Source organism: Oncorhynchus mykiss, chromosome 7 (assembly GCF_013265735.2).
Source record: "Oncorhynchus mykiss isolate Arlee chromosome 7, USDA_OmykA_1.1, whole genome shotgun sequence".
Classification (NCBI taxonomy): Eukaryota; Metazoa; Chordata; class Actinopteri; order Salmoniformes; family Salmonidae; genus Oncorhynchus; species Oncorhynchus mykiss.
The window spans coordinates 7,832,685-7,845,567 of record NC_048571.1 but is presented as its reverse complement, the minus strand read 5'-3'; the positions used below and the strand labels follow the sequence as shown (position 1 = coordinate 7,845,567).

General features: G+C 42.7%; 1 protein-coding gene across 3 annotated transcripts in view; it reads left to right on the top strand.

Moving 5' to 3' along the window:
* LOC110525760 (OX-2 membrane glycoprotein) overlaps positions 1-6,321 on the top strand; it is a 41,043-nt gene extending 34,722 nt beyond the window's left edge. For all 3 annotated transcript variants that reach the window (XM_036982351.1, XM_036982352.1, XM_036982350.1), the window contains exon 8: positions 4,984-6,321. In XM_036982351.1, coding sequence (XP_036838246.1) covers positions 4,984-4,988 — 5 coding nt within the window. In that variant the 3' untranslated portion in view covers positions 4,989-6,321. The remainder of the gene's footprint in view (positions 1-4,983) is intronic.
* The last annotated feature ends 6,562 nt before the right edge of the window (positions 6,322-12,883 follow it).

Here is a 12,883-nt window from a genome sequence, read left to right as displayed (position 1 = left end):
TCTCATAAAATCATTATGAGAAATATTCCGATTGGTAAATAGAATGTGTGTGAGTAAATGTAACTCACTATGATTTAATGTGTGTATAGAACTTAGAGGTGACACACCGTCACCCCTGCCAAAAAACACCACAGAGGTCATTTAGATATGTTTACTAATTCAGTTTGTTCTAAGTGTTGTCTATGGTTCGTGCTCCTCTCCTCTCCCCCCAGAATAACAAGTGCTGGCTGTCCAGTGCTAGTTTCTCAGTAGAAAGGACTTTCTCTAACCCGCTACTTGGAGCCAGATTCATACAAGGGGCCAGGAGGAGGGAAGAGGGGGCAGAAAGAACCCAAAAATCTGACAAACTGCCCAGTGGCTAACAACGCCTCTCTTTTTCTCAAACTGTTCCTGCCGCATGCTAGCCCGGCCCTCACTCATTGCTGTGCCCTCAATGACATTGTGCAGAGTGCCGTGATTAATCACGTGATGGGGTCAGAAGATGGTTTTGATTATGACGTTGCTGTGAGGTTGTTGTATCAAGAGAGGCACCTGCATCTCTGATTTCAGATTTATCTCTCACTGTGTTGTATTATAGGTCAAACAACTGCATGTCAGCAGCTGAAATTACACCAACACTTGCAATGGAATGAGGAGAGATGGCTTCTCTAATTGATCTAATATAATTTCATATTTGACAATTACCTTTGTCCATTTTAAAAATATGATGTTTGTGTGTCTAACTTTCTCACTCCTCATTATTCACGATTCGTTCAGGATGATCTGTAACCATGGTAACATCCACATGAATGTAGAAGTGTTAAGAAACATTATATTCTTCTTTAAAAATAAGAGTGACTCCATCCATTATTGACCATTCATTTCTATTGGGCGCAAAAATAATCTGAAACACAACCAAAACAAACAGCAAATGCATCCAAACAAGTTTGTAGAGTCACAGAGTTTGATGCCATCATTGTGTGCTCGGAATATGGGACCAAATACGACACTTTTGACTACTTTAATACAAATACAAGTGAATTTGTCCCAATACTTTTGGTCCCCTAAAATAGGTGGACTATGTACAAAAAAAGTGCTGTAATTTCTAACGGTTCAAAAGAAATAGATAAATACCCTCAAATGAAAGCTGACATTCTGCACTTTAACCTCATAGTCATTGTATCATTTCAAATCCCAAACAACAAAACATTTGTCACTGTCCCAAAACATTTGGAGCTCAGAGATGTGGCTAGTCTGGATGGTGGAGTAGATTATTGATATGTGTGGGGAGAGACTGGGAGCAGCATGGAACCACAAGTGGGTTTCTGTGGTTCTACTGTGGTTCTACTAAATCAATGGGCCATAGTGGTGTCTGTCTGCTTCAATGACAGCTGGGAAATAGAACCCAACCCAGAACTGAAGGTATTCCAGTCAAATTCAGCAGTTCTATTTATGTCTACACAGAGTTAGCGTTTGTATGATAACATAGTCGTGGCACACAGGAGACCCGGTCGTCAGACATACTGTTAAAAAGCTTCATGTGTGTCTTGTAGGATATGAGCTTCAGCCAGTCATGCAGAAAGTCAAGTCCAGATAAGAACTTCTGTTATTTGATGAAAGGGGAAGTTTGCATGGGGCACTTTTAATCTGCAACACAGGAGGAAGTGCGGGGAGTAACCATATCCTGTCCGGCACACAAACATGCTCAACCGACCTTACCTCGCCATGAGTGTGGCACTGTTGGCAAAACTCTGATTGGTTGTGGGGAAGTAGGGAAGACAGTTTCAGAAACAGTCTAAGAGAAGAAGGGAAATAACAGTTTTAGTTTTATTACCTTTACGTTATCTTGACCGTTAAGCATGGTCATCTATCACCAGTCTGGCAACCTGGTTAGAGATCCTCTGATTGGATGGTTAGGAGACACCTGCTGGTGGTTGCCTGTACATGTTCATTTACTTTTCAAGAAAAAGTTGATGCCTATTTTTACTGATAAACCACCATTGATTATCCCACACTCACAAACGCACACTACTATGGAATATCAGCCATGATTTACTTTTATTTATTTATTTATTTCACCTTTATTTAACCAGGTAGGCAAGTTGAGAACAAGTTCTCATTTACAACTGCGACTTGGCCAAGAATAAAGCAAAACAGTTACACATGGAATAAACAGAGGTACACATGGAATAAACAAAACATACAGTCAATAATACAGTAGAAAAATCTATATACCGCATGTGCAAATGAGGTAGGAAAAGAGAGGTTCGGCAATAAATAGGCCATGGTGGCGAAGTAATTACAATATAGCAAGTAAAACACTGGAATGGTAGAATGTGCAGAAGATGAATGTGCAAGTAGAGATACTGGGGTGCAAAGGAGCAAAATAAATCAAATAAACAACAGTATGGGGGATGAGGTAGTTGGATGGGCTATTTACAGATGGGCTATGTACAGGTGCAGTGATCTGTGAGCTACTCTGACAGCTCGTGCTTAAAGTTAGTGAGGGAGATATGAGTCTCCAGTTTCAGTGATTTTTGCAGTTCGTTCCTGTCATTGGCAGCAGAGAACTGGAAGGAGAGGCGGCCGAAGGAAGAATTGGCTTTGGGGGTGACCAGTGAAGGGCCAGAGGTATACAGAATGGTGTCATCTGTGTAGAGGTGGATCAAAAATAATCACCAGCAGCAAGAGCAACATCATTGATGTATACAGAGAAAAGAGTCGGCCCGAGAATTGAACCCTGTGGCACCCCCATAGAGACTGCCAGAGGTCCGGACAACAACCTTAATTGAGGAGGACGGGCTCGGGGTAATGATTGGAGCGAAATGAGTGTAACGGTATCGATACATCAAACACGTGGTTGCCAGGTGTTTGTTGCTATCCCAGCCTCCACTGTTTGTTGCTATCCCAGCCTCCACTGTTTGTTGCTATCCCAGCCTCCACTGTTTGTTGCTATCCCAGCCTCCACTGTTTGTTGCTATCCCAGCCTCCACTGTTTGTTGCTATCCCAGCCCCCACTGTTTGTTGCTATCCCAGCCTCAACTGTTTGTTGCTATCCCAGCCTCAACTGTTTGTTGCTATCCCAGCCTCCACTGTTTGTTGCTATCCCAGCCTCAACTGTTTGTTGCTATCCCAGCCCCCACTGTTTGTTGCTATCCCAGCCTCAACTGTTTGTTGCTATCCCAGCCTCAACTGTTTGTTGCTATCCCAGCCCCCACTGTTTGTTGCTATCCCAGCCTCCACTGTTTGTTGCTATCCCAGCCTCCACTGTTTGTTGCTATCCCAGCCTCAACTGTTTGTTGCTATCCCAGCCTCAACTGTTTGTTGCTATCCCAGCCCCCACTGTTTGTTGCTATCCCAGCCTCCACTGTTTGTTGCTATCCCAGCCTCCACTGTTTGTTGCTATCCCAGCCTCCACTGTTTGTTGCTATCCCAGCCTCCACTGTTTGATTCCATCCCAGCCTCCACTGTTTGATTCCATCCCAGCCTCCACTGTTTGATTCCATCCCAGCCTCCACTGTTTGATTCCATCCCAGCCTCCACTGTTTGGTTCCATTCCAGCCTCCACTGTTTGATTCCATTCCAGCCTCCACTGCTCTATAATGTGTCTGGATGAGTGTAACGCTTGGCCAGGATGTTATGATGTTTTTGGCAGGGAACATTGCATGATTGAATCACTTTCAGGAAGAGGAATAAGACCAGGTTTGGTCCTGCTCCTTAAGCAAACCAGAGGAAGTCTCTACTCCGATGTAGGCCTTTGTTCTTTCAAAGACAAAGGTGTTGATATCTCGCCCTGCACCAGACTTCTCGCGCTGCGGCAGACTGTGATCTGTCTCCACATGATGCTGGCTGCCTGTTTGTGTAATGAGGACATTAGAGGGTCAGGAAGAGGGAGTGACTGACTGACAGGGGACTGTTGTTTTGAGTTGAAACTGTGGAGTAGATGAGGGTACAACTAACACAATAACACCTCGTTTTTGGATATGATGATTAATTAAATATCTCTCTCTCTGCCCCCCCCCCCCTACACTCTCTCACTCACTCTCTCACTCTCTCACTCTCTGTCTCTCTCACTCTCTGTCTCTCTCACTCTCTGTCTCTCTCTGTCTCTCACTGTCTCTCTCCCGCCTCTCTCAATTAAATTCAATTCAAGGAGCTTTATTGGCATGGGAAACATATGTTAACATTGCCAGTGCAAGTGAGGTAGATAATATACAAAAGTGAAATAAACAATAAAAATGAACAGTAAACATTACACTCACAAATGTCATATTATATCTATAAACAGTGTTGTAACGATGTGCAAATAGTTAGTACAAAAAGGAAAATAAATAAGCATAAATATGGGTTGTATTTACATTGGTGTTTGTTCTTCACTGGTTGACCTTTTCTTGTGGCAACAGGTCACAAATCTTGCTGCTGTGATGTCACACTGTGGTATTTCACCCAGTAGATATGGGAGTTTATCAAAATCGGGTTTGTTTTTGAATTCTTTGTGGATCTGTGTAATCTGAGGGAAATATGTCTCTCTAATATGGTCATACATTGGGCAGGAGGTTAGGAAGTGCAGCTCAGTTTCCACCTCATTTTGTGGGCAGTGAGCACATAGCCTGTCTTCTCTTGAGAGCCATGTCTGCCTACGGCGGCCTTTCTCAATAGCAAGGCTATGCTCACTGAGTCTGTACATAGTCAAAGCTTTCCTTAAGTTTGGGTCAGTCACAGTGGTCAGGTATTCTGCCACTGTGTACTCTCTGTTTAGGACCAAATAGCATTCTATTTTTTTCACTTTTTGTTAATTCTTTCCAATGTGTCAAGTAATTATCTTTTTGTTTTCTCATGATTTTGTTTGGTCTAATTGTCTCTCTCTATCTCGCTGTCTCTGCCCCCCTCCTCTCTCTCTCACGCTCTCTCTCGCTGTGTCTCTCCCCCCTCTCTCTGCCCCCCCTCCTCCCACCCTCTCTCTCTGCCCCCCTCCTCCCACCCTCTCTCTCTCCCACCATCCAGATTGAGATTTGACCTGGAATGGTGGAAGAAGGACTGTTTTGATGAGAAGCCAGAGTTCTGGTCATCCAGCTAGACCTATCAGCTCCTCAGCACCATACGCCCCATGTCTGTTAGAAGGAACAACTCACTACAGTACTACACATCACCAACAGCTGTTTCCCCAGACCCCACTGGGTGAACTGGACATAAACCTTCATCCCACCAGTGACGACAACATCAACAACACTAAAGCCATGTTTCTATTAACAGTAGATATAAAGACACTTATCAAAATGTGGCTTTGAAGTTTAGTTTGTCTGGTCCCAGATCAGTTTGTAATGACTTGCCAACTCCTATAGTCATTGTTACGCCAATGGCTCAACAGATCTGGGATCAGGCTATAACCGGTCCACTCGATGAAGAAAAAAGTATAGGACAAAGGCCCTTAATAGAAAGTGCTTTAAATGATACGTTCGCAAAAACTTTGTAATTACTGTAATGTTTTACAGTTACAGTGAGTTTAAGGACCAGGCTGCTTTTTTGTGTAGGAGTTCTCCTGTTATTTGTTTGTGTGATTTTGCTGCTGTTATAAGGGCCGGGGGGGGGGGGGGTGTTACACATATCTTTATTTTATGACTCAAAAACACAAACACACAAGTTGACTTCATGGGAGTTCCAGTATTAAAATGCAATTTGCCATGTATTCGTTAGCTATATGACATTTAGAATACAAACAATATCATATATTTCTCATGCTCAATATTTAACTTACATATTTCCAACAGGGAATGACAAAATGTCTGTGTCGCGTGCATTTTCTATGGAATCGTATTACTACCATCTGCCCATTTGAACTGAAGGTGTAATTACAGCAGGAAAATGGCCTCCAACTTTTCAGCCTGTTTAAACCTCACAACAGATGTATGTATACAAATGAACTACTACTGTTTATTAGCAATAAACGCTTCAGCATCTTCCTATAGTTTAACATCACACCAAATCAGCCTGCCCAAAATAGTCTAGACAACGATGTAAGTTGACGTGATTGTGTCAATGAAATATGCTTATGACATTGGATGTCAGGTTGGGTATATCAGGATAGCTTTTTAGGCCACTGTCCCTTACGTCACTGTGAATATTCCTGTTGGAATGTCAAACAGCACTAATAGTGAGCTGAGCTGTGTGTTTCTAAGTGCTGCCTGAGGATTACTGGTGAACAGATCTACAGCGGTTTCAGAAACATTCACCCTTTGTCTTTCTCCACATGTTGTGTTACAGTCGGAATTTAAAATGGATTCAAATGAGATTTTGTGTCACTGGCCTATTACAAAGTAATTAAAATTGAAACGCTGAAATGTCTTGAGTCAATTTCGTTTTCAACCTCTTTGTTATGGCAAGTCAAAATAAGTTCAGGAGTAAAAATGTGCTTAACAAGTCACGTAATAAGTTGAATGGATTTTTGAATGACTACCTCCTCTCTGTACCCCACACATACAATTATTTGTAAGGTCCCTCAGTTGAGCAGCGAATTTCAAACAGATTCAACAACAAAGACCAGGGAGAATTTCCAATGCCTCACAAAGAAGAGCACCAATTAGAAGATGGGTAAACAAAGAAAGAGCTGAGGATCAATAGAGGTGGGCAATTTTTCAACCAATATGTTGTGATAATTGCATTGTTTGAGCTATAACCTGTTAGTTCATATGCCTTGTCACTGTGATATATATAGGCTTAAAGCCGAGACAATAAGAAGACAGTGGTAGAAGAAATTCAACCACAACTTTGTTTCACCACAAAACCAGAGAGCAACATCTGTCCGGTGAAGTCCAGAAAGCATATTGCATGTAACAAACCTACAGCACGGTAGAACAAGTACATTTTACAGACATTCTCAGACTACTAAACTATTGATTTAGAACCACAGAGAGTTACTGCAAGTCACAAAGAAAACAAGCGCTGCCTCCACTAAATCCAGCACCATTTCAACATCTAATCACCTAACGTTTACTGTGATCCTGCGACTACCGTTTCTCAGTGAAGTACTATGTTTATCCTTAACCACGGATTCCTGGTCTGGTCTCTTCTCTGCACCTGGGTCCAACCTCACCACGTCACAAAGACTTCAAAATGGCTGTCTGGCAATGATCAACCACCAACTTGACAAAGCTTGAATAAAGCTTGGGCGGGTAGCAGGGAACCAGGAACTGAGGCTGAGGCAAGGGGAGTAGGGGCAGGGTAAGCAGGACTGACGAGACGAGGGACTGGAGACAGGGACCAGAGTCAGAGCGGACGGAACTGTAGCGGAAAGCAGAGTCAGGCTAGGGAAAACCAGGCACAAGAGGATAACACGATCTATGCAGGAACAAACAGCTTAAACCGCAGACTGACTGAGCAGAGGCTGCGAACTAGCAGCGTGGAAGTGGCAGGGCTGATTATTGGTAAAGGCCTTGATTATGGAACATGTTGCAGCTGGTGGGGATCTGCTCCGTCTCCAGCACACCTGTCTCCACACACACACACACACACACACACACACACACACACACACACACACACACACACACACACACACACACACACACACACACACAGGGAGAGAGCACTGGGGAAGTGGCAGCAGGTTAGGGAGACACAAGATGAGAAGTAGATGGCAAGAGCAGATGTAGCAGGGAGAAATAATCTATTTAATACCTTTTTGAATTCAGGCTGTAACACAACAAAATGTGGATTAAGTCAAGGGGTGTGAATCCTTTCTGAAGGCGCTCTATGTACAGTATGTAATGCACTATTACAGGACCTACATGGACAATTAAACCACCCAGAGATGCTCTTTATTTCACTCTGTTGATCTTCATTATCAAATGAATTGTAGCAGATGACTCTGTTGCCTTTAGAAACGATGCTTTTTAAAGTATGTTTTATGTGTTTATGATAATTAGTGGACCTCACCATTGGAAGCTCTCCTCCTTGTACCAGGATCTGAAAGTCTTGCTTGACTACAGAGGTGTTTGTGTGCCCCTTGCATCCTGCAGACCATACAAGCTTGGCACCAGCCAGGCTTATTTCATTAGGTAACAGATTTATCAGACCTATGCTTTTTGAAGATGCTTCAACTTTGAAGGGCTTTGTGAGCCACAACATACTTTTTGGGTGTGGGTGTGTTTACGGGTGTGTGTACCTGTATGAATCGGTGTGTGTACCTGTATGAATTAGTGTGCGTTGTTCTTGAAGATTATTCACCAGAGTTTCACAACAAGAGTCCCGTTGGAAACAGATGGTCAGAATAGATTGTGGGAGGTGAGCTAACAGAAAGCCCATTCAGTCTGCCCCTCTTGTGCCCAGTTTGGACTCGATGCTGTTTCTCTTGGACCGTCTGACTGGCACTGCTTTTTAAACATATCTACTCTTAAATGTTCTGTGACTATTGTGGCACAGTGAAAGTTCTGAAATAGCCTCAAAGCAAACACACACCCAGTCTCACTCCAGTTTCAGGTAGTCATATGAGTCAGGGAAACTGGGCCTACACATAAACACACACTCACACTCATCCTGCCTACAATTGTGATTCTCTTCAGCATGTCTGTCATGTCTTGACTTGACCTGTCTTGGTCTATCTTGTCCCTTTCCTGTCTTGGTCTGTCTTGTCCTGTCTTGTCTTTGCCTGTCCGGCCTTGTCTGTCTTGTCTTGTTTTGGTCTGTCTTGGTCTGTTTTGGTCTGTCTTGTCCGGGTCTGTCTTAATAGAACAGTGTTTAAACAGTGTGTTCCTAAGAGAACAGTGTTAAGACAGTGTGTTCCTAACAGAACAGTGTTTAAACAGTGTTTAAACAGTGTGTTCCTAACAGAACAGTGTTAAGACAGTGTGTTCCTAACAGAAGGGTGTTTAAACAGTGTGATCCTAACAGAACAGTGTTTAAACAGTGTGTTCCTAACAGAAGGGTGTTTAAACAGTGTGATCCTAACAGAACAGTGTTTAAACAGTGTGTTCCTAACAGAACAGTGTTAAGACAGTGTGTTCCTAACAGAACAGTGTTTAAACAGTGTGTTCCTAACAGAACAGTGTTTAAACAGTGTGTTCCTAACAGAACAGTGTTTAAACAGTGTGATCCTAACAGAACAGTGTTTAAACAGTGTGATCCTAACAGAAGGGTGTATAAACAGTGTGATCTAGTCACAGCTCTACTGGCCTCAGTTGGAATGTCTGCTTTAGTTGTATAGGATATTTTGTCCATTTATGGTTAAAATGCAAATGCCAATAAATCTAGGAATGGTTATAATGCAACTAATGCAGTTTTGGGTGGCCAGCTCTTCCTAGAGCTGCCCAGACAAACTGAGCAATCGGGGGAGAAGGGCCTTAGTCAGCGAGGTGACCAAGAACCCGATGGTCACTCTGACAGAGCTCTAGAGTTCCTCTGTGGAGATGGGAGAACCTTCCAGAAGGACAACCATCTCTACAGCACTCCACCAATCAGGCCTTTATGGTAGAGTGGCCAGACAGAAGCCACTACTCAGTAAAAGGCTGATGGTCCGCTTGGAGTTTACCAAAAGGAACCTAAAGAGTCTCAGACCATGAGAAACAAGATTCTCTGGTCTGATGAAACCAAGTTTAAACTCTTTGGCCTGAATGCCAAGTGTTACGTCTGGAGGAAACCTGGCACCATCTAAGGTGAAACATGGTGGTGGCAGCATTATGCTGCGGGGATGTTTTTCAACGGCAGGGACTGGGAGACTAGTCAGGATCGAGGCAAAGATGAACGGAGCAAAGTTCAGAGAGATCCTTGATGAAACCTGCTCCAGAGCGCTCAGGACCTCAGACAACCAAGAGAATGCAGGAGTGAATTCGGGACAAGTCTCTGAATGTCCTTGAGTGGCCCAGCCAGAGCCCGGATTTGAACCTGATCGAACATCTCTGGAGAGTCCTGAAAATAGCTGTGTAGCAACGCTCCCCATCAAACCTGACATAGCTTGAGAGGATCTGTAGAGAAGAATGGGAGAAACTTCCCAAATACAGGTGTGCCAAGCTTGTAGCGTCATACCCAAGAAGACTTGATGCTCTCATCGCTGCCAAAAGTTCTTCAACAAAGTACTGAGTAAAGGGTCCGAATACTTATGTTAATGTGATAGTTAAGTTTTTAATTTGTTATACATTTGCAAAAAATTCTAAATATCTATTTTTGCTTTGTCGTTATGGGTTATTATGTGTAGATGGATGAGAAAAAACAAATATTGAATCAATTTTAGGACTAAGCTGTAACGTAACATAGAGTGGAAAAAGTCAAGGGGTCTGAATACTTTCCGAAGGAACCCTAACCCCCCCAGAGTCCACACATGGTAATACTAGATATGTATGTTAGTTCTGTTGACTGCATGGGGAAGCTGGAGCACTTCACAATGACAGGAAAGTGGACACAATCCGTTCTGTACAAACAAACGTTTATTATTGATGTTCTGAATACTATTAAAGTTCTAAAAGCAAATCATTAATCTAGGAGTGTAAATCAAAGGCTTATCTGGAGAAAACCCTCTGTTACCTATGAATGAACCTCTTGACTCTGAATGAACCTCTTGACTCTGGAACTTGGCATCACTGATTTTTCTTTGTCCCCCCTGACTCCACAACTCTGTCAGACCAAAGACATGTATCATTATGTCCAACTCTGTGAGAACAAAGACATGTATCATTATGTCCAACTCTGTGAGAACAAAGACATGTATCATTATGTCCAACTCTGTCAGACCAAAGACATTTATCGTTATATTGAATGTGTTTTTTCTTCATTTGAGTTGACGTAACATGACATAAATTCGTAAAGTCTTCATAAGCACTACAAAGGGTCATGTGACAGGTCTGACCGTACGTCTGGTTCTTTACCAAATGTGGCATAACCTTTTTTCTACCCGTTTATATAGCATCACATTGACTTATGGATGACTTATGAAGCATCTATAGGGCTTCATTATGCCTTAAAGGTTATGCCTGGTTTTATGTGGGACCTACATATTTTAGTGGTCATACCCTGCCTCTTAACCTGAGACCGAGCAGCAGGTCATGGTCTCATGTTGAAACTAGATGATTACATTTGGATTGAACCCGTTCATAACAATATTATCAGTCCGAAACAAGATAACAGCTCAGTGGGAGGTTTAGCTAATTGTGTGCTATATACTATATATCCACTAGAGGGCACTCTAGATCATCTTCTGGTAATTAACCCTTTAAGTACTCCCTACAGCGGTTAACTCTGTAGTGGTGGTTCTAATATAAGCAACTTTAAGGTGGTCCACCTGTATTTATATAGTTTTCAGATCTCTAATCTTGGTCCTCTGATGTCAGTTAAGCACATTCTTCAGACACATACTCGTTTACCTGTAGAAGTATGTGAAATATCCAACTTCCTCCTGAGAGCAGAACAGGGAATTGAGACATGAGAATAACAGTAGGAAGTTGTCCCCCCTGACACCACTACCCCTGTCATGGTGCTTGTATAGTACGAACACACACACACAAACACGCACACACACCCCAGCTAGACTTTATTGATTGCCTTATGATGAGGGGGATTAAAAATACATTTTAATGGCAAGTTTTCTGCTCAAAATCTTTTCAGGTATTGTTTTTCTCACTTCTACACATCCTCCTCAGTGTCAGAGGTCAGGGGTCAGACACACAGTCTACTGTCGGTGTAAGTCGACACATCCTCCTCAGTGTCAGGGGTCAGCCACACACTCTGCTGTAGGTGTAGCTCTACACATCCTCCTCTCCGCAGTGTCAGGGGTCAGGGGTCAGCCACACAGTCTGCTGTAGGTGTAGCACTTGGTGGATGCACATATCAATCACATGTATTTATAAAGCCCTTTTTACATCAGCAGATGTCACAAAGTGCTTCTACAGAAACCAACCTAAAACCCCATCCACGTGTCTGTCTGTGTGTGTGGGGGGGGAGCGTGCTATCACAGAGTCAGGCTTCAACAGTTAGTTCCACTCACAGACCACAGAGAGGTGGCGGGAACAACCTACGTCCACCTCTCACCACGGGACTGAAGTGGTTGAGACCAGAGAAGCACCACGTGGTCTAAGTTTTGGATCACTGTTTTGAACTGAAATGGCTCATTTCCTGGATTCAGTGGGACGTTGAGCATGGGGGAGCATGGTCTTGTAGGGGAACAGGTGCTTCCCTCTCTGAGTGTCTTAAATGTCACTGATGTTTTGGTTGGGAAAAAACATATAGGCTTAATAATCAGGTTAACTGTATATGCAGTTCAGACACAGTTAAACCAAACATAATACATAGCTTCATCCTAATTCATATATAGGCTTAATAATCAGGTTAACTGTATATGCAGTTCAGACACAGTTAAACCAAACATAATACATAGCTTCATCCTAATTCATGTACAGTTCATCATTCGCCGTTCAGAAAATAGACATTTATTGAATAATACATGTAAAGCAACAACACATATTTTATTTAAAAAAAGCCTCATTTTAAATAGCCAGTCAATGGCAATCATCATTGCTGTTCTGTTCCAGTACATTGAGTGAGAGAACAGTGTCTTATAGAAGCAGCACCCTGGAAGGATTAGCACTTATTTCCCCTTTATTTAACCAGGTTACTCTCGTTGATATAAAACATGTCTATTTTTTCAAGAGAGACCTGGAGACAATGCAGATTGTCAGGTTGATATAAGAGAAAAAAAGAACAGAAATTAAACAAGTCTTGTCAGAGTAGGATGTCTTGTGGGGTTAACTGTGTTCACAATACAGCCTTTATGGTGTAAGTGACCTCACACAACAGTATCATGTATGTGATCCGTGCAGCTCAGTTGGTAGAGCGTGGCACAACAAAAAGTTTTTAAAATGTTTGCACTCACAACTGTAAGTCGTTCTGGACAAGAGTGTCTACGTAAATGTGCATGTTGGTA